The sequence below is a fragment of the Scyliorhinus canicula genome, chromosome 2, assembly GCF_902713615.1.
Source record: "Scyliorhinus canicula chromosome 2, sScyCan1.1, whole genome shotgun sequence".
In the NCBI taxonomy this organism is placed as follows: domain Eukaryota; kingdom Metazoa; phylum Chordata; class Chondrichthyes; order Carcharhiniformes; family Scyliorhinidae; genus Scyliorhinus; species Scyliorhinus canicula.
In genome coordinates this window covers 95,768,026-95,790,817 of record NC_052147.1, presented here as the reverse complement: position 1 = coordinate 95,790,817, position 22,792 = coordinate 95,768,026, and the positions used below count along the sequence as shown (strand labels likewise).

The 22,792-nt window shown below is 47.7% G+C and overlaps 1 protein-coding gene across 3 annotated transcripts in view; it reads left to right on the top strand.

Moving 5' to 3' along the window:
* Positions 1–22,792, top strand: part of ccdc135 (coiled-coil domain containing 135) — a 202,732-nt gene that overhangs the window by 143,635 nt on the left and 36,305 nt on the right. For all 3 annotated transcript variants that reach the window (XM_038783594.1, XM_038783604.1, XM_038783613.1), the window contains one exon: positions 19,821–20,036. In XM_038783594.1, the coding sequence (XP_038639522.1) occupies positions 19,821–20,036 (216 nt within the window). The remainder of the gene's footprint in view (positions 1–19,820; positions 20,037–22,792) is intronic.

The following is a 22,792-nucleotide window of genomic DNA, read 5'->3' as shown; positions in this document are numbered from 1 at the left end:
TACCCTGCAGTTTGAGAGGGAGAAGCTGCAATCAGATGTAACGGTATTACAATGAAATAAGGGTAACTACAAAGACATGAGGGAGGAGCTGGCCAGGGTTGATTGGAAAAGGAGCCGTGCAGGGAAAACAGTGGAACAGCAATGGCGGGAATTTTTGGGGGTTATTCGGGAGGCACAACAGAAATTCATTCCAAAGAGGAGGAAACATGCTAAGGGGAGGACAAGGCATCCATGGCTGACGAGGGAAGTCAAGGACAGCATAAAAGCTAAAGAAACAGCATACAAAGTGGCGAGGATTTGTGGGAAGCCAGAGGATTGGGAAGCCTTTAAAAGCGAGCAGAGGACAACTAAAAAAGCAATAAGGGGGGAGAAGATGAAGTATGAGTGCAAGCCAGCTAGTAATATAAAGGAAGATAGGAAAAGTTTTTTTTCAGTATGTAAAAGATAAGAGAGAGGCGGATGTACCATCAATTGGACGCGAGACACGATGAAGATCCAAACTGTGGCTTTAATCAGCTAGTTGTCAGCCCGGTGGTCGACTACAGAGAAAGGCTGACCGCCGGGAAACCTGGGTACTTATACCCCGCCTTGGAGGCGGGGTCTACTTGCCTCTCGACCAATTGGTGAGCAGTCACATGACTAGTCCCAGCCAATCAGACGAGAGGCACATGACCAGCCAGATCCAATGGGAAACCAATGCTCTGCACCAATGGCAGTGCTCCCACTCATATCACCACATTCACTCCTTGTGGAGAAAGAAGGCGGGGGGGCTGTAAGGGGAAGAGAGAGAGGAGGGGGGGGGTCTGAGGATTGGTGATATGAGTAGAGGTAATCAAAGATATGGGCTGCCCACTGGCTTGTGGCAAAAATAAACAATACTACATACTACCAAAAAAATTACAATAGACTCCAATAAAGTCCCATGGTTGCATCAGATGGTCACGATCAGCCTCTCGGGTGCCCGTGATGTTCTGGTGGACCGTCGCAGTGGAGCCGGTGACGTCGGGCCGATGGCGTCCTTGCCTCCGGGAGCGTTGGTTGTAGTTGTGTCTCTGTACCCCGGGCCGGTGGTGGAGACGCTGTAATTGGGGAAGGGGGGGGGGGGGTATATTCGCTGGGTCATGGGGGCGCGGGGGATCGCTGGGGGGAATTGGGGTTGGGGGGGGTGTTGATGGAAGAGGAGAGGGCCGCACGCCGGCCGGTGCCAGGTCCCGGAGCGAGACCGTATCCTGCCGACCGTCGGGATACTCCACGTACGCATACTGCGGGTTGGCGTGGAGTAACTGGACTCGCTCAACCAACGGGTCGGACTTGTGCACCCGCACATGCTTCCGGAGCAAGATGGGCCCGGGAGTGGCCAGCCAGGTTGGGAGAGGGGATCCTGAGGACGACTTCCTAGGGAAAACAAGAAGACGTTCATGAGGTGTTTGATTAGTGGTAGTTCAGAGGAGAGACCGGATTGAGTGAAGGGCGTCGGGGATGACCTCTTGCCAATGGGGGATAGGGAGATCTCTGGACCGTAGGGCCAGCAGGATGGTCTTCCAAATGGTTCAATTCTCCCGCTCGACCTGACCGTTACCCCGGGGGTTATAACTGGTCGTCCTGCTAGAGGCTATGCCCCTGCTGAGCAGGAATTGACGCAGTTCGTCACTCATAAAGGAGGACCCCCGGTCGCTGTGGATGTACGTGGGGTAACCGAACAGGGAGGAGGTGGATAGGAGGGCCTTTAAGACGGTTGTTGTGGTCATGTCGGGACAGGGAATGGCAAAAGGGAAGCGGGAGTATTCGTCGATAACACTCAGGAAATGTGTGTTACGGTTGTTGGAGGGGAGGGGACCCTTGAAGTCTATACTGAGACGTTCAAAGGGGCGAGATGCCTTGATCAGATGCGCTCGTTCGGGGCGATAGAAGTGCAGTTTGCACTCGGCGCAGACGTGGCAGTCCCTGGTGACGGTCCTGACTTCCTCAACGGAGTAGGGCAGGTTGCGGGTCTTAATAAAATGGTAAAAACGAGTGACCCCTGGATGGCAGAGGTCCGTGTGGAGGGAGCGGAGGCGGTCAATCTGCGCGCTGGCGCAGGTACCGCGGGATAGGGCATCGGAAGGCTCGTTGAGCTTCCCAGGACGATACAAGATATCGTAGTTGTATGTGGACAACTCGATCCGCCACCACAAGATCTTGTCGTTCTTGATCTTGCCCCTCTGTGCATTATCGAACATGAAAGCTACTGACCGTTGGTCTGTGAGTAGGGTAAACTTCCTGCCGGCCAGATAGTGCCCCCAATATCGTACAGCTTCAACTATGGCCTGTGCCTCCTTTTCCACCGAGGGGTGGCGGATTTTGGAAGCATGGAGGGTCCGGGAGAAGAAGGCCATGGGTCTACCCGCTTGGTTTAGGGTGGCCGCCAGAGGTACGTCAGACGCTTCGCTCTCGACCTGGAATGGGAGGGACTCGTCGATAGCGCACATCGTGGCCTTTGCGATATCTACTTTGATGCGGCTAAAGGCCTGGCGGGCCTCCATCGACAGGGGAAAAGAGGTGGACTGGATGAGGGGGCGGGCTTTGTCGGCGTAATTGGGGACCCACTGGGCGTAATAGGAGAAGAAGCCCAGGCAGCGTTTGAGGGATTTGAGGGAGTTGGGGAGAGGGAGATCCATCAGGGGGCGTATTCGTTCGGAATCGGGGCCTATCACTCCTTACGCACTACGTAGCCGAGGATGGCTAGACGGTCGGTACTAAACACGTACTTATCCCTATTGTAGGTTAAATTAAGGAGTTTTGCGGTTCGGAGGAATTTTTGACGGTTGATGTCATGGTCTTGCTGATCGTGGCCGCAGATGGTGACGTTATTGAGGTACGGGAAGGTAGCCCGTAACCCATGCTTGTCGAGCATTGGGTCCATCTCCCGTTGGAAGACCGAGACCCCATTTGTGACACCGAATGGAACCCTGAGGAAGTGGTAGAGGCACCCATCTGCCTCAAACACGGTGTGCTTGCGGTCAATCGCGCGGATGGGGAGCTGGTGGTAGGCAGACTTAAGGTCCACCGTGGAAAAGACTTTGTATTTCGCGATCCTGTTAACCAGGTCAGAAATAGGGGGAGAGGGTACGCGTCCAGCTGCGTAAACCTGTTGATGGTCTGACTGTAATCAATGACCATCCAGTTTTTCTCCCCAGTCCGAACTACCAGCACTTGGGCTCACCAGGGACTGTTGCTGGCCTCGATAGCTCCTTCCTTAAGGAGCCTCTGGACCTCTGACCCGATGAAGGTCCAGTCCTGGGCACTGTATCGTTTGCTCCAAGTGGCGACAGGTTTACAATCTGGGGTGAGATTAGCAAACAAGGAAGGTGGGTCCACTTTGAGGGACGCGAGGCTGCAGACAGTAAGGGGGGGAATAGGACCACCGAATTGGAAGGTTAAGCTCTGCAGGTTGCACTGGAAATCCAGGCCCAAGAGTGCTGGAGTGTATAGACGGGGAAGAATGAGGAGTTTGAAGTTTTTGAAAACCCTCCCCTGGACCGTGAGGTCCGCTATGCAGCACCCGGTGATTTGGACGGAGTGCGAACCCGAGGCCAATTCGATTTTATGCTTAACTGGGTGGATGGGGAGCGCGCAGCGTCTTACCGTGTCGGGGTGGATGAAACTTTCCGTGCTCCCGGAGTCCAGTAGGCATTTTGTCTTGTATCCGTTGAGCTGGATCATTGTCGTAGTCTTGGCGAGCGAGCGTGGTCACGACTGGTCGAGAGTGATGGAAGCAAGTCGTGGCGAGAGTTCCAGGTCATCCTCGGTGGCAGAGTAATTGCTGGCAATGCCTTCCGTGTTGGCCACAAAAATAGCAACGGGGCCCCGATAGCTTGTCGGAGCGTCCCGCAGCGCAGGCCTGGGGGGGGTCGGGATCAGCGGAGGACGGGGGTGGAGCATGCCACGATGTCCAGGGGGTTGCTGTACGGCCGGGGGCGTATGCGCGGGCGTTCAGGTCAGCGACCTCCAGGGAGGTTGCAAGGGTCCGTGCCCCAGGTAGGCTGAGGGTATTCTTCTCCAGCAATCGTTGGCGGATAGAGGAGGATTGCATGCCGGCAACATAAGCGTCTCTAATTAAAAGTTCCATGTGCTCTGTCGCAGAACCTGGGGACAGGCGCACATTCTCTCTAGAGCTGTGAGGGCCTGGTAGAATTCATCGAGTGACTCACCAGGGAACTGCTGTCTAGTCGTCAGGAGATGCTGTGCGTATACTTCGTTGACCGGCCGGAGAAAGTGTCCTTTCAGGATATCCATGGCCGCATCATAATGGCTTTCATCCTCAATCATCGAATATACCGCCGTGCCCACGCACGAGTGGAGGATGTGGAGTTTCTGCTCCTTGGAGGGTTTGCTGGCTGCAGTTGTCAGGTAACTGTTGAAGCACGCCTGCCAATGTTTAAAGATTGCAGACGCATTTGAGGCATGCGGGCTGGTGCGGAGGCAGTCAGGCTTGATGCGTAGCTCCATTCCAAAATTCTAGCTGATTAAATTGATGTACCATCAATTGGACGCGAGACACGATAAAGATCCAAACTGTGGCTTTAATCAGCTAGTTGTTAGCCCGGTGGTCGACTACAGAGAAAGGCCGACTGCCGGGAAACCTGGGTACTTATACCCTGCCTTGGAGGCAGGGTCTACTTGCCTCTCGACCAATTGGTGAGCAGTCACATGACTAGTCCCAGCCAATCAGACGAGAGGCACATGACCAGCCAGAGCCAATGGGAAACCAATGCTCTGCACCAATGGCAGTGCTCCCACTCATATCACCACAGAGGCAAAAATAGATATTGGACCACTGGAAAATGTGGCTGGAGAAGTAATAATAGGAAACAAAGAAATGGCAGACGAACTGAATAGTTACTTTGCATCAGTCTTCACGGTGGAAGACACCAGTGGGATTGACAGAGCTCCAGGAGAACCAGGGGGCAGAGGTGAGTGCAGTGACCATCACTAAGGAGAAGATTCTGGGTCAACTGAAAGGTCTGAAGGTGGATAAATCGCTTGGACCAGATGGACTACACCCGAGGGTTCTAAAAGAGATAGCTCAGGAGATTATGGAAGCATTGGTGATGATCTTTCAGGAATCACTGGAGGCAGGCAGGGTCCCAGGGGACTGGAAAGTGGCTCATGTAACACCATTGTTTAGGAAGGGAGGGAGATAGAAGCTGGGAAATTATAGGCCGGTTAGCCTGACTTCGATCATTGGTAAGATTTTAGAATCCATTATTAAAGATGAGATCGTAGAGTACTTGGAAGTGCATGATAAAATCGGACTGAGTCAGCACGACTTCGTCAAGGAGATGTCATGTCTGACAAATCTGTTAGAGTTCTTTGAGGAAGTAACAAGGAAGTTAGACAAAGGAGAACAAATAGACGTGACTTATTTAGATTTCCAGAAGGTCTTTGACAAGGTGCCGCATAGGAGACTATTAAATAAGTTAAGAGCCCATGGTGTTAAGGGTAAGATCCTGGCATGGATAGAGGATTGGCTGACTGGCAGTATGCAGAGAATGGGGATAAAGGGGTCTTTTTCAGAATGGCAGCCGGTGACTAGTGGTGCACCTCAGGGGTCGGTGATGGGACCACAACTTTTCACAATATACATTAATGATCTGGAGAAATGAACTGAAGGCACTGTTGCTAAATTTGCAGATGATACAAAGATCTGCAGAGGGGCAGGTAGTATTGAGGAAGCAGGGGGGCTGCAGAAGGACTTGGACAGGCTAGGAGAGTGGGCAAAGAAATGGCAGATGGAATACAATGTGGAAAAGTGTGAGGTTTTGCACTTTGGAAGGAGAAATAGAGGCATAGACTATTTTCTAAATGGGAAAATACTTCGGAAATCAGAAGCACAAAGGGAGTTGGGAGTCCTTATTCACGATTCTCTTAAGGTTAACGTGAAGGTTCAGTTGGCAGTTAGGAAGGCAAATGCAAGGTTACATCCATAGAACATAGAACATTACAGCGCAGTACGGACCCTTCGGCCCTCGATGTTGCGCCTACCTGTGAAACCATCTGAAGCCTATCTGACCTACACTATTCCATTTTCATCCATATGTCTATCCAGCGACCACTTAAATACCCTTAAAGTTGGTGAGTCTACTACTGTTACAGGCAGGGCATTCCACACCCCTACTACTCTCTGAGTAAAGAAACTGCCTCTGACATCTGTCCTATATCTACTACCCCTCAATTTAAAGCTATGTCCCCTCATGTTGGTCATCACCATCCGAGGAAAGAGACTCTCACTGTCCACCCTATCTAACCCTCTGACTATCTTATATGTCTCTATTAAGTCACCTCTCAGCCTTCTCCTCTCTAACGAAAACAACCTCAAGTCCCTGAGCCTTTCCTCGTAAGACCTTCCCTCCATACCAGGCAACATCCTAGTAAATCTCCTCTGAACCCTTTCCAAAGCTTCCACATCCTTCCTATAATGTGGTGACCAGAACTGCACGCAGTACTCCAGGAGCGGCCGCACCAGAGTTATGTACAGCTGCAGCATGACCTTGTGGCTCCGAAACTCAATCCCCCTACTGATAAAGGCTAGCACACCATATGCCTTCTTAACAGCCCTATTAACCTGGGTGGCAATTTTCTGTGATTTATGTACCTGGATGCCGAGATCTCTCTGTTGATCTACACTACCAAGAATCTTGCCATTAGCCAAGTACTCTGCATCCCTGTTACTCCTTCCAAAGTGAACCACCTCACACTTTTTCGCATTAAACTCCATCTGCCACCTCTCAGCCCAGCTCTGCAGCTTATCTATGTCCCTCTGTATCCTATAACATCCTTCAGCACTATCCACAACTCCACCGACCTTTGTGTCATCTGCAAATTTACTAACCCAACCTTCTACACCCTCTTCCAGGTCATTTATAAAAATGACAAACAGCAGTGGCCCCAAAACAGATCCTTGCGGTACACCACTAGTAACTGAACTCCAGGATGAACATTTGCCATCAACCACCACCCTCTGTCTTCTTTCAGCTAGCCAATTACTGACCCAAACCGCTAAATCACCTTCAATCCCATACTTCCTTATTTTCTGCAATAGCCTACCGTGTGGAACCTTATCAAACGCCTTACTGAAATCCATATACACCACATCAACCGCTTTACCCTCATCCACCTGTTTGGTCACTTCTCAAAAAACTCAATAAGGTTTGTGAGGCATGACCTACCCTTCACAAAACCGTGTTGACTATCGCTAATCAACTTGTTCTTTTCAAGATGATTATAAACCCTATCTCTTATAACCTTTTCCAACATTTTACCCACAACCGAAGTAAGGCTCACAGGTCTATAATTACCAGGGTTGTCTCTACTCCCCTTCTTGAACAAGGGGACAACATTTGCTATCCTCCAGTCTTCCGGCACTATTCCTGTCGACAAAGACGACATAAAGATCAAGGACAAAGGCTCTGCAATCTCCTCCCTGGCTTCCCAGAGAATCCTAGGATAAATCCCATCTGGCCCAGGGGACTTATCTATTTTTACACTTTCCAAAATTGCTAACACCTCCTCCTTGTGAACCTCAATTCCATCTAGCCTGGTCGACTGAACCTGAGTATTCTCCTCGACAACATTGTCTTTCTCCAGTGTAAACACTGACTAAAAATATCCATTTAACGCTTCCCCTATCTCCTCTGATTCCACACACAACTTTCCACTACTATCCTTGATTGGCCCTAATGTCGAGAAGGCTAGAATACAAGACCAGGGATGTACTTCTGAGGCTATATAAGGCTCTGGTCAGACCCCATTTGGAGTATTGTGAGCAGTTTTAGGCCCCGTATCTAAGGAAGGATGTGCTGGCATTGGAAAGGATCCAGAGGAGGTCTACAAGAATGATCCCTGGAATTAAGAACTTGTCGTATGAGAAACGGTTGAGGACTCTGGGTCTGTACTCGAGTTTAGAAGGATGAGGGGAGATAGAACATAGAACATAGAACAGTACAGCACAGAACAGGCCCTTCGGCCCTCGATGTTGTGCCGAGCAATGATCACCCTACTTAAACCCACGTAACCCGTATACCCGTAACCCAACAATCCCCCCATTAACCTTACACTACGGGCAATTTAGCATGGCCAATCCACCTAACCCGCACATCTTTGGACTGTGGGAGGAAACCGGAGCACCCGGAGGAAACCCACGCACACACGGGGAGGACGTGCAGACTCCACACAGACAGTGACCCAGCCGGGAATCGAACCTGGGACCCTGGAGCTGTGAAGCATTGATGCTAACCACCATGCTACCGTGAGGCCCCAAAAAATTTTTTTTAGGTTAGGTTAGATCTTATTGAAACTCACAGGATACTGCGCGGCCTGGATAGAATGGACGCGGAGAGGATGTTTCCACTTGTAGGATAAACTAGAACCAGAGGGCACAATCTCAAACTAAAGGGACGATCCTTTAAAACAGAGATGAGGAGGAATTTCTTCAGCCAGAGGGTGGTGAATCTGTGGAACTCTTTTCCGCAGAAGGCTGTGGAGGCCAAATCACTGACTGTCTTTTAAGACAGAGATAGCTAGGTTTTTGATCAATAAGGGATCAGAGGTTATGGGGATGAGAAATATATAAGCCATGATTGAATGGCGGAGCAGACTCGATGGGCCGAGTGGCCTAATTCTGCTCCTAAGTCTTCGGGTCTTGTGATGCACAGCCAAATATAGGAAATAGCAAGTCAGTTTGGAAAGCAGAGAGATTATAGACAAGTTAAGGCACAAGGTTGGATGAGATTTTTTTAAATACAAGGGGTCTTGTGAGTAAGATGAATGAGTTGAGAGTGTTGATTGAGACATGGGAAAACAATATTATTGCTATCACAAAGACATGATTGAGGGAGAGGCGGGATTGCAGGCGAGACGGGGGAGATGTAAAAGAGGAGGTGGTGTCGCAAAATTGATCAAGGAATCAATTACTACAGTAAGGAGGAATGATATCTCAGAAGGTTCCTCAAATGAGGCCATATGAACAAAGAAACAAAGAAACAGAAACAAAAAGGAGGCAGTCACATTGCTGGGAGTGCACTATCGGCTCCCAAACAGCCAGGGAAAGATAGACAGACAAATATGCCAGCAAATCTCTGACAAAGGTAAGAATAATAGGGTAATAATAGTCGGGATTTCAACTTCCCCGATATTAACTGGGATAGTCAAAGTATGAAAGGCTTAGAGGGGGCGGAATTCTTAAAATGCCCCCAGGAGAACTTTTTATGAAAGTATGTAGAAAGTCCTACAAGAGGACAGGTGCTCGATCTAGTTTTAGGGAATGAAGCTGGGCAAGTGGTAGAAGTTTCAGTGGAGTAGCATTTATGGTGACAGTGACCATAACTCAGTAGGATTTAAGGTAGTTATGGAAAATGACAGTAACAGACTGGAAGTAAAGGTTCTGAATTGGGAAAAGACCAATTTTAATAGGATAAGACAGGATCTGGCAAAACTTGACTGGGAGCAGCAATTTCTTTTTTCCAAATTTAGAGTACCCAATGTTTTTTCCAATTAAGGGTCAATTTAGCGTGGCCAATCCACCTAACCGGCACATCTTTTGGGTTGTGGGAATGAGACCCCCGCAAACACTGGGAGAATGTGCAAACTCCACATGGACAGTGACCCAGGGCTGGGATCAAACACGGGTCCTCAGTGCCATGAGGAAGCAGTGCTAACCACTGTGCCACTGTGCCGCCCTGGGAGCAGTTATCTGCTGGAAAATCTACATCAGTGCAGTGGGATTAATTCAAAAAGGAAATAGAGAAACTGCAGGGCTGACATGTTCCTGTAAAAGTGATGGGTGGGAGCAACAACTCCAGAGAGGCCTGAATGTCAAGCGATATCCAAGGTTTGAAAAGGGAAAAAAGGAAAGATTATGGCAGATACCGAGGGCTCCAAACAGCAGAATCCCTAGAGGAGCATAGAGAGTGTAGTGGGTTGCTTAAAAAGGAATTAGGAGAGCGAAAACAGGGCATGAATAAACACTGGTAGGAAACATAAAGGAAACTTCAAAGGTGTTTTATAAGTATATTAAGGGCAGGAGGATGACCAGGGAAAGAGTAAGGCCCATTAGGGACCAACTTGACAATCTGTGTGTTGAGCCTTACGTGGGTGAGGTTTTAAGTGAGTACTTTACATCTGTGTTCATTATGGAGAAAGATGATGTAGGTATAGAAATCAGGGAGGGGGACTGTGATGTACTTGAATAAATTAACATTGAGAGGGAGGAGTTATTAACAGTTTTAGAGGCCTTTAAAGTGGATAAATTCCCAGTCCCAGATGAGATGTATCCAAAGCTGCTATGTGAGACAAGGGAAGAGATTTAAAAGGCACTGACAATAATTTTCAGATGTGCTGGTTAGGATGTGTTATGGGGATAGGGCCGGGGAGAGGTACTCTTTCAGAGGGTTGTGCAGAATCAATGAGCTGAATGGCCTCCTTCTGCACTGTAGGAATGCTATGATTCTCTGGCCACAGAAGAGATGCCAGAGGACTGGAGGACAGCTAATGTGGTACCATTATTCAAGAAGTAGGGAAAAACCGGGAGACTACAGTCTCACTTCAGTGCTAGGGAAACCATTGGAAAAAATTCTAAAGGACAGAATTAATCTCCACTTGGGGAGGCAAGGACTAATCAAGGATAGTCAGCATGGCTTTGTCAAAGGGAGATCATGTCTTACAAATTTGATTGAATTTTTCAAGGAAGTGCCTCGTGTAGATGTGGGGAGTGCAGTTGATGTAGTCTACATGGACTTCAGTAAGACTTTTGACAAGGGCTCGCATGGGAAACTGGTCAAGAAGGTAACAGCCCATGGGATCTAGGGAAATTTGGCAAATTAGATCCAAAATTAGTTTAGTGGCAGGAGGCAAAGGGTATTGAAGGTTGTTTTTATAACTGGAAGCCTGTGTCCAGTGTTGTTCCCCAGGGATTGGTGCTGGGTCCCTTGCTGTTTGCAGTGTATATTAATGATCTGGACATGAATATAGGACGTATGGTCAGTGTGTTTGCAGATGACACAAACATTGATAGTATAGTTAATAGTGAGGAGGAAAGATTTTGGGTGATATAGTCAAGCTTGATAGACGGACAGAACAGTGGCAAATACAATTTAACCCTAAAAAATGTGAGGCAATGCATTTTGGGAGAACTAACAAGGCAAGGGAGGATACAATGAATGGTAGAACCCTAGGAACTACAGAGGTTCAGAGTGACCTTGGTGTGCATATCCATAGATTCCTGAAGACAGCAGGACTGGTAGATAAAGTGGTTAAGAAGGCATATGGCACTGTTACAGAATGATACTTTCTTTTATTAACTGAGGCATAGAATATAAGATCAGGGAGGTTTTTTAAAAATAAATGTGGAGTACCAATTCATTTTTTCCAATTAAGGGGCAATTTAGCATGGCCAATCCACCTACCCTGCAAATCTTTGGGTTGTGAGCGCGAAACCCACGCAAATACGGGGAGAATGTGCAAACTCCACACGGACAGTGACTCAGAGCCAGGATCGAACCTGGGACCTCGGCGCCGTGAGGCTGCAGGGCTAACCCACTGTGCCACCGTGCTGCCCTAGATCAGGGAGGTTATGATGGAGCTGTAGAAAATGCTGGTTAGGCCATATCTGGAGTACCGTGTGCAGTTCTGGTTGCTACGCTATGGGAAGAAATGATTGCACCAGAGAGGATGTAGAAGAGATTTACCAAGATGTTGCTGACCTGGAGCGTTTCAGCTGCCAAAAGAGACTGGATAGGCTAGGGTTGTTTTCCTTGGGGCAGAGAAGGCTGAGGGGGGACGTGATTGAGGTGTATAAAATTATGAGGAGCATAGATAGGATGGATAGGAAGGAACGTTTCCCCTTAGCGAAGGGGTCAATAACCAGGGGACATAGATTAAAAATAATGGGCAGGAGGTTTATAGGAGATGTGAGGAAATTACTTTTTCATCCAGATGGCGGTGGAAATCTGAAACTCAATGCCTGAAAGGGTGGTAGAGGCAGGAACCCTCACAACATTTAAGAAGTATTTAGGTAAGTACCATAGCATACAAGGCTACAGGCCAAGTGCTGGAAAATTAGATTAGAGTAGATAGTGCTTGATGGCCGGCGCAGATACGATGGGCTGAAGGCCCTCTTTCTGTGGTGTAAGAACTCTATGACTATGGCAACTTTGAGCCCGTTTTCCTTGCAGTAATGTGTTTCAATGATTTTATCTCCTTTTTAATTAAAGGGGCAATTTAGTGTGGCCAATTCACCTAACCTGCACATCTTTTGGGTTGTGGGGGTGAGACCCACGCAGACACAGGGAGAATGTGCAAACTCCACACGGACAGTGACCTGGAGCCGGGATCAAACCCGGAGCAATGGCGCCGTGAGGCAGCAGTGCTAAGCACTGCGCCACCACGTTGTCCCAACTGGAATTTTATCGGGTTGAACAGGCTCTTGCCCACTGTTTGGAGAACCAGCCAGGACCACCTCTCAGTTCCGGGGGCAGGGAGGCGTAAAGGAATCAATTGTCGTTCAGGGACTTAATTGGCCATTGTTGGGCCTTCCCCATATTAAAGACATGTTGGTGGAAATCCTGCTCACCGAGAGCAGCTACCCGATCAGTCATTGGCAGCTTGTCATTGCCGCCCGGAAATTCCGGCTGCCAGTGGCACGGAATGCACCCAAGGCTGAGGATCACGGATTCTTGAATCACAGGTGATGCAGAATAGGACTGACTGGTTATGCCTCTATTTAATTCCTGAACCACCACTAAATCATGGTAGGGTCAGGGATAACGAATGTCAATTAGCTCATTAATGAGTCCATTTTTTCACCTGCCACAAGTGGGCAGTCCCATCTGCCCTCTGATCTCCTGGAGTGAGTTTTTGTAATGACTGAGGGACTGTGTCAGGCCTCCTCATGGTAGGATGCAGAAAATCCAGCCCAACACCTTAAGAAAGCTGGCCATCTCTAAATGCGGAACTGACCCAAGACCATTCGGAATAACTACCCTGGCCTCATGCTATTTAGTAGCTGCAGAGCTAGTACTTGCTGTCTGAAACTTACAGCAGAAGACCTTATTGAGTTTGCTCCACCCACCATAAGGAAGCAAGTTACATCAAGAGTAGACAGACAAAGGAGACCCGTGTCATTTTCTATTCCACGAAGCGTCAGCATCAAAAAAAGCTCACATCAAGGGATAGGATGCAGAGCTGGGCTGAAAAGTGGCAGATGGAGTTTAACCCTGATAAGTGTGAGGTGATTCATTTTGGTAGGACAAATTTGAATGCGGATTACATGGTTGGGATAAATGGGTGTTTCTCTGGTTGGCAATCGGTAGCTAGTGGTGTCCCTCAGGGATCCGTGTTGGGCCCACAATTGTTCACAATTTACATTGATGATTTGGAGTTGGGGACCAAGGGCAATGTGTCCAAGTTTGCAGATGACACTAAGATGAGTGGTAAAGCGAAAAGTGCAGAGGATACTGGAAGTCTGCAGAGGGATTTGGATAGGTTAAGTGAATGGGCTCGGGTCTGGCAGATGGAATACAATGTTGACAAATGTGAGGTTATCCATTTTGGTAGGAATAACAGCAAACGGGATTATTATTTAAATGATAAAATATTAAAGCATGCCGCTGTTCAGAGAGACTTGGGTGTGCTAGTGCATGAGTCACAGAAGGTTGGTTTACAAGTGCAACAGGTGATTAAGAAGGCAAATGGAATTTTGTCCTTCATTGCTAGAGGGATGGAGTTTAAGACTAGGGAGGTTATGTTGCAATTGTATAAGGTGTTAGTGCGGCCACACCTGGAGTATTGTGTTCAGTTTTGGTCTCCTTACTTGAGAAAGGACGTACTGGCGCTGGAGGGTGTGCAAAGGAGATTCACTAGGTTAATCCCAGAGCTGAAGGGGTTGGATTATGAGGAGAGGTTGAGTAGACTGGGACTGTACTCGTTGGAATTTAGAAGGATGAGGGGGGGATCTTATAGAAACATTTAAAATTATGAAGGGAATAGATAGGATAGATGCGGGCAGGTTGTTTCCACTGGCGGGTGACAGCAGAACTAGGGGGCATAGCCTCAAAATAAGGGGAAGTAGATTTAGGACTGAGTTTAGGAGGAACTTCTTCACCCAAAGGGTTGTGAATCTATGGAATTCCTTGCCCAGTGAAGCAGTTGAGGCTCCTTCATTACATGTTTTTAAGGTAAAGATAGATAGTTTTTTGAAGAATAAAGGGATTAAGGGTTATGGTGTTCGGGCCGGAAAGTGGAGCTGAGTCCACAAAAGATCAGCCATGATCTAATTGAATGGCGGAGCAGGCTCGAGGGGCCAGATGGCCTACTCCTGCTCCTAGTTCTTATGTTCTTATGTTCTTATGTTAACGGTAGGGTTCTGAAGAATGTGGAGGAGCAGAGAGATCTCAGAGTTCATGTCCATAGATCTCTGAAAGTTGCCATCCTAGTGGATTGATTAGCTATCAGTTGCACTTAAAGACTCAAATCGGTACAAGAGAGGCTTTATTACCGTGAGATGTTTATCCTTCGACTGCAGCTGGTAGAATGGCAGCTCAGGAGATCTCATACATATTTATACTGCGCCCTGTGGGCGGAGCTAGCCAGCAGGGGCTACCGACAAACCTGTAATACAGGTACTGCTGTACATCCCCTAATACAGGCACACACATATACACAGTGGTGATCACCATATGGATAGAGCCGTGAAGAAAGCCTATAGTGTGTTAGCATTTATTAACAAGGGGATTGAGTTTAAGAGTCGTGAGGTTATGCTGCAACTGTACAAGACCTTGGTTCGGCCACATTTGGAGTATTGTGTGCAGTTCTGGGCACCTCATTATAGGAAGGATGGAAGCATTGGAAAGGGTGCAAAGGAGATTTACCAGGATGCTGCCTGGATTGGTGGGTGGGTCTTATGAGGAAAGGTTGAGGGAGCTAGGGCTTTTTTCATTAGAGCAAAGGAGGATGAGAGGTGACTTAATTGAGATGTATAAGATAATGAGAGGGATAAATAGAGTGGATGTTCAGAGACTTTTTCCTCGGGTGGATGTAGCTGTTACAAGGGGGCATAACTTTAAGGTTCAGGGTGGGAGATATAGGAGCAATGTCAGAGGTAGGTTCGTTACTCAGAGAGTGGTTGGAGCGTGGAACGCACTCCCAGCTATGGTAGTGGAGTCAGACACTTTAGGAACTTTCAAGCGGTTATTGGATATTAGATATGGAGTGCACTAGAATGATTGGGAGTAGATTGATTTGATCTTAGTTTCAGACTCGTTCGGCACAACATCGTGGGCCAAAGAGCCTGTACTGTGCTGCACAGTTCTATGTTCAGGGGCCCTAGACTGTAACCGCCACAACAGCTACCTTGTTAATTGGTCAAGCCATCTACAAATGAAGGCACACAAGTTTTCTGATGTTCCAGAGGAACTCTTCCCATCAGGAGCTAGTGAAACATGACCAAGTTGACTGTGCGTCTAAAGTCCCACTACACTATAGAACAAATGTCGTGTAGGTACATCTATTGTGCTGTTAGGAGGGAATTCAAAGATTTTGACCCAGAGACAGCAGTATATTTCCAAATCAGGATAATGTGTGGCTTGGATGGGAATTTAGCAGGTGGTTATGTTCCCATGTGTCAACTGCTCTTATCCTTCTACATAGTAGCAGACATGGATTTGGAAGGTACTGTCTAAGGAGCCTTGGTGAGTTCCTGCAGTGTATCTTGTAGATGGTACCACTTGGTGCCATTGTGCATTGGTTATAGCGGGAGTGAATGTTTGTGGAAGGGGTAACAATCAAGTGGGCTGCTTTGTCCTGGATGGTGTTAAACTTCATGAGTGATGTTGGGGCTGCACTCATTTGGCAAGTGGGGAGTATTCCATCACACTCCTGACTTGTGCCTTGTAGATGGTGGACAGGCTTTGGGGAATCAGGGTGTGAGTTACTCGCCACAGGAACTTTACCCTCTGAGCTCCTCTTGTAACCACAGTATTTACATGGTTAGTCCAGTTTAGCTTCTGGTCAATGGTAACCCCCAGGATGTTTAAAGTAGGGAATTTAGTGATGGTAATGCCAGTGAATGTCAAGGGGCAATGGATTGCTTCTCCCTTTTTGGAGATGGCCATTGCCTGGCATTTGTGTGGCACAAATGTTACTTGCCACTTGTCAGCCCAAGCCTGGATATTGTCCAGGTCTTGCAGCATTTGCACGTGGACTGCTTCAGTTCCTGAGGAGTCGCAAATGGTGCTGAACATTGTGCAATCATCAGCGAACATCCCCATATCTGACCTTATGTTGGAAGGAAAGTTAATGATGAAGCAGCTGAAGATTGTTGGGCCTAGGACACTACCCTGAGGAAGTCCTGCAGTGATGTCCTGCTCCTGGAACTGAGATGATTGACCTCCAACAACCATCTTCTTTTGTGCTCCGTATGATTCCAACCAGCGGAAGGTTTTCCCCTGATCCCATTGGCCCTAGATTTGCGAGAATTGCTCGATGCCAATCTTGATCAAATTCTGCCTTGATATCAAGGGCAGTCACTCTCACCTCAGCTCTTGAGTTCAGCTCTTTGCCGTGCTTGGACTAAGACTGTAATGAGAGGGCAGCACGGTGGCCTAGTGGTTAGCACAACCGCCTCACGGCGCTGAGGTCCCAGGTTCGATCCCGGCTCTGGGTCACTGTCCGTGTGGAGTTTGCACATTCTCCCCGTGTCTGCGTGGGTTTTGCCCCCACAACCCAAAAATGTGCAGAGTAGGTGGATTGGCCACGCTAAATTGCCCCTTAATTGGAAAAAATAATTGGGTAATCTAAATTTATAAAAAAAAAGACTGTAATGAGGAGCTGAGTGACTATGGCAAAATCCAAACTGAGCATCAGTGAGCAGGTTATTCCTAAACGAGTGCCACTTGATAGCACTGTTGATGACCCCTTCCATCATCTGACTAATGATTGAGAGTAGATCTATAGGGCGGCAATTTGCCAGGTTGGATTATCTGGATTTTATGCAGAGGACATAGCTGGGCAAGATTCCACATTGCCAATGTTGTACATGTACTTGAACAGCTTGGTTAGGTCTCGTGGCACGTTCTGAAGCACAAGTCTTCAGTAATTTACCAGAGTATTAATCAGACCCAAAGTCTTTTCAGTATCCAGTGCCATTAGCTGTTTCTTGATATGACATGGAGTGAATCAAATTGGCTGAAGATTGGCATCTGTGATGCTGGGATCTCCAGAGGAGGCCAAGTTGGACCATCCACTTGACACCTCTGGCTGAAGATTGTTGCATATGCTTCAGCCTGAACATTTTTTAAACTCCTTTTTAAAATTAATTTGTGGGATCTATGAATCACTGGTTGGGCCAGCATTTGTTGCCTATTCCTAACTGCCCTCCATTTCAGAGAAAACCATATTGCTGTGGATCTATAGTCACATGTAGGACAGACAAGATAAGGATGACAAATTTACTTCCCTAAAGGATATTAGCGAACTAGATGGGTTTTTACGACAATCAACGGTGGTTTAATGGTCATTATTAGACTTTTATTCATTCCAGATTTTTATTGAGTTCAAATTTCACCATCTGCCATGGTGGGATTCACACCCGGTTCACCAAATCTTGCCCTGGGGCTCTGGATTACTAGTGACAACACAACACAACTACTCTAGCGCTTCCTTTGGCCCTTATGTGCTGGACCTTCCCTATCCTTGAGGATGGAGGTGCTTGTGGAGCCTTCTCCTCCAGTGAGTTGTTTATGTGTCCACCATCATTCATGACTAGACGTGGCAGGACTGCAGAGCTTAGATCTGATCCATTGTTTGTTGAATTTCTCAGCTCTGTTGATACAACACCCTGGGCGAGTGTGCAGTCAATTCCAGCCCCACAGCCCCCAGAGTCTCAACACAAGTGAATTAACCAGGAGGTAAGCCCTGCTCCTAGCCCAAAATGCTCCAGTACTTCAAAGAGGTACTTCCTCTTGACTCTGTCGAAAGCCTTTTCTGCATCCGGGAAGATGATCACCTCTGGTGTTCTCTCTATTACGTTCATCAGCCACCTGATGTTCTAAGTTAAGTGCCTACCCTTTACAAAGCCCGTCTGGTCCCCTGTGACCACCTCTGGCACGCAGTTCTCCAGTCTCTTTGCCAGGACTTTCGCGAGTACCTTCGCCTTGATCTTAAGCAGCGAAATGGGTCTGTACGATCCGCATTCCGTCAGGTCTTTGCCTTTTTTGGGTATCAGCGATATTGTGGCCTGTGTTAGGGTAGGAGGCAAGGTGCCCCTTGCTAGCGAGTCTGCAAACATATCCCTTAGGTGTTGGGTCAGGGCCATCGCAAATGTTTTAAAGAAGTCCGCCAGGAACCCATCGGGTCCTGTGCCTGCCCCGCCTGCATGGAGCTGATGCTCTCCATGATTTCTCCCAGACCTTTTGGCGCTTCCAGTTCCCCCCGCCTGTCTTCCCCAACACTGGCATGTCCAGTCCATCGAGGAATCATTTCATCCCCGTGCCCCTGTCAGGGGGCTCGTAGGTGTACAGCCCTCGGTAGAAGGTCTCAAACGCCTGGTTGACCTCTTTTGGTTCCATTACCAGTCTGCCTCTGCTATTTTTATCTGCACTATCTCCCTCATGGCTGTCTGCTTTCTCAGCTGGTGAGCCAGTAGGCGGCCAGCCTTTTCTCCGTGCTTGTAAAAGGTCCTTCTTGTCTGGCGGAGTTGGTGTACTGCTTTCCTGGTAGATCACAGGTTAAAAACCATTCACAGTTTTTTCCTTTCCGCCAGAAGCTCTATGGTCGGAGCCTCAGAGTACTTTCTATCAACCTCCAGGATGGGGTCAATCAGTTATTGCCTGACTGCCCTCTTGTCCCTGTCTCTACAAGCCTTATAGGCTATAATTTCTCTCCTGATCACAGCCTTCAGTGCCTATGGCCTGTGATTTTTTTTGAGGAAGGCCTTGTCAGCTAAGAGGTCCGTGTCCTGGCCCCGTGTGGGGCCAGTTTTATTCTTTCTAGGTTTTCTCATGATTTTGATAGAACTGAGTGGGTTGCCAGGCCGTTTCAGAGGGCAATTAAGAGTCAACCATATTGCTGTCCGCCTGGAGTCACATTTCGGTCAGACGAGGTAAGGATGGCAGATTTCATTTCCTAAAGAGCGTTAGTGAACCAGATGGGTATTTAACAACAATCAACTATCGTTTCCTGGTTATTACTTGACATTTAATTCCAGATTTTAATTGATTCAAATTCCACTCTGGTGGGATTCAAACCTGGGTCCCCACAGCTTTACCCTGGATTACTAGTCCAGTGACAATATTACGATGCTGCTACCTCCTCTGGTTGCACTCTTGTCTTCAAGTCAGAAGGTGATGTCTGCATGTCCCATTCCAGACACTCAAGTGCAGAAGGTAACCTAAGGCTCTGTCTACCCTCCAAGGTGGATCTAAAGGACCCAACAGCACTGAGTTATCCCCAGTGCCCTGGCCAATATTTACTCCTAACCAACATCACTGAAACACTTTGCCTGTTGAAACACATCACCGGTTATTTAGCTCATTGCTGCTGGTGAAATCTTGCTGCGCACAAATTGGCTGCTGAATTGCCTCCGTTGTAACAATGACTACACTTCAAAAGCTACCTTACTGACTGTAAACCACCATGGGAAATCCTGAGGCTGTGAGAGATGCTGCAAAATCACATCTTTCTATGTGTCTCCATTGTTGCCACTATTCCTGTAAAACCATTGAAAATAAGAATTAAAATATCTAAATATATTAAAAAAATAGTTGTTTCATTCTCACTTTGCCTTTCAGAAAATAACAGAACGTTTTGCCAGAGACAGAAAAGAGCCAGCTCACCAGAATGTGGCAGAGCAAGTATTTCTAATCAATCAAGAGCACATCCATCTGACCTATCACCGTGAGGACGACAGGATCACAGCATTAAAGCGAGAGTTCATCGTCCCGCCAAACTTGTTGCAAAAGGATGACCAAGAGGTCAACATGGAACAGATTGTTGTCACCTTTGAGGTACAGCAACACAGTAACTGCATAGCAAAAAGTGCATTGTACTAATCTTTATTCTCACCAAGGCCAGTATGTATTGCTAATATGTAGTAGGATTTGCAACGGTGTTGGCAAGAGATCTACTTGATCCACTGCAGTCCATGTGGTGTTGGCATACCCACAGTGCTGTTATGAGGGAAGTTTCAGGATTTGACCAGTGACTGTGAAGAATGGATTGATATCCAAGTAGAGATGGTGTGTAACTTTCAATTGAACTTGCAAGATATGATCCCAACAACATGACCCAGATTTGAAAAGTGCTATTGAAGCACCCAAGTGCATCTTGTAAGTAGTACACACTGCATGCGGGATAGAGTTGGTGGATACTAATCAAGTAGACTGCATTGTCCTGATTGGTGTTGGGTGTTTTGGGTGTTACTGGAGCTGTACCCATCCAAAGATGTGGAAGTGTTTTTATCACACTCCTGACCTGTACCTTGTCGGTTGTGAAAACTGGTGGAAGTAACATATGTGTCACACGAGTTCCAGGCAATGACCATCTCCAACAATAGAGAATCTAATGATCTCCCCTTGCCGTTCAAAGGTTACCATCACTGAATCCCCCACTATCAATATTTTGCGGGTTACTATTGACCTGAAACTGAGCTGGACCAACCATTTAAATACTTCAGACATAAAAGCAGGTGAGAGGCTGGGAATTCTGGGGTGAGTAACTCATCTTCTGACTCCCCAATGTCTATCTACCGTTTACAAAGCAAAAGTAAGGAATGTGATGAATACTCTCCATTTCCCTGGATGAGAGAAGCTCCGACAACACTCAAGAAGCTTGACACCAACCAGAACAAAGCAGCCCTCTTGATTGTCACCCGATCCATCTTAACCATTCATCCCCTCTACCACCAATGCAAAGTGGTAGCAGTGTGTACCATCTACAACATGCACCGCAGCAACTCACAAAGGCTCCTACAACAGCACCTTCCAAACCCATGACCTCTTACCGCCTAGAACTGCATTTTTCACATTGTTTTCTTGGCGAACCACTTTTAACAAATGGCTGGCCCTTGCAGCCCACACCATGTTCACTTCATACTTAGGTGATCTTATAAACCCCATCTCCTCCACGGAGAGTCGCGGGGTGTGGACTGTGAGGTTCCCCGTGACCTCAGATGACGATGAGTTTCCTCGATAAGGCGGCGGGGCTTCCTCTTAACAAGGGAGCCCAGCCCCTTTAACGGGGCAACTCGTATTCATCTGAGGTCATGGGGAACCTCACAGTCCACACCCCGCGACTCTCGGGAGGGTTATAAAAGTGGCCCTGTCCTCACTTTTATCCATTTAAAATGAATATAATTGATATTCCTCATTTATGATGGTAAATTGCATTGAGTTCTGCATACTTAAAATGAAGATACTGCATGGCAGCAAATTAATTACAGCTTGTTTATTGTAAATTTCACTCGCCAACAAACAGTTTCACAACCCTGACACTGAAATCGCTGGTTTTGTTAAATCGGACGTTTCCAGCTTGAACCAGAGATTTAACTCTGGGCTCCAAAGTACCAAAAGGCTGCTTAATCAATCTGAGGATTCGACACCCCATGTACTGTCCAACCTACTTCAACACATTTGCTGATCTGCAAGCACTGCATCAACATAGATACATGAATTCAGCTTTGAAGAAATACAATGAATCTTATTCCTCTCGTCAACTTATAAATTCAAAATACAGACGTCCGGTGGTGGCATGTAGAGGAGAAGTCCAAAATTGGAGGGGTCGTCCAAAATTGGAGGGGTAGTCCAGAATTGGAGGGGTATTGGAGGGAGGTCATCAAGGTAATCTCGAAGCATATGAAACTCGAACCGGGCCGCCTGGAAGCCATATTCGGTGTATCGGATCGGCCAGGGTTGGAAGCGGTTGTGAAGGTAGATGTCTTAGCCTTCACATTGTTGATCGCCCGAAGGCGGGTCCTGTTGGGTTGGAGGTCAGCTTCTCTACCCTGTGCCCTGGCGTGGTGGGAGGATCTGCTGGAGTTCTTAACACTCAAGAGAGTGAAGTTCGAGTTGAGGGGAAGAATGGAAGGGTGCTACAATTATTTGTTTATTATGTATTTTCAAGAATTGGATGACATTGAACATTAGGGGGGGATTGAGGGGGTGTGGGTTGCAGGGGGGGGCGGTGGTTTGGAGTATATGTGTTGTTGGTGTCTATGTATGGGGTGATGGTTTTGTAGCCAAATCTTTATCCTCTTGGGGGATACATCTTGGATGTATCTGGCTGGAGTCCACTCCCTGAAGGTAAGTTCCAAGGACGTTGAGGGCGTCACCCTGCCCGGAATTGTTTCCACAGTCGAGGATTCCCTGCTCCAAAGATGGTCCATGTACTTTTTTTAAGGTCCTCTCGCTGGTCTTAGATCATAGAATTTACAGTGCAGAAGTAGGCCATTCGGTCCATCGAGTCTGCACCGACTCCTGGAAAGAGCACCCTACCCGAGGTTAACACCTCCACCCTATCCCCATAACCCAGTAACCCCATCCAACACTAAGGGACACTAAGGGCAATTTATCATGGCCAATCCACCTAACCTACACATCTTTGGACTGTGGGAGGAAACCGGAGCACCCGGAGGAAACCCACGCACACACGAGGAGGATGTGCAGACTCCGCACAGACAGTGACCCAAGCCGGAATCGAACCTGGGACCCTGGAGCTGTGAAGCGATTGTGCTATCCACAATGCTACCGTGCTGCCCTGTACAACA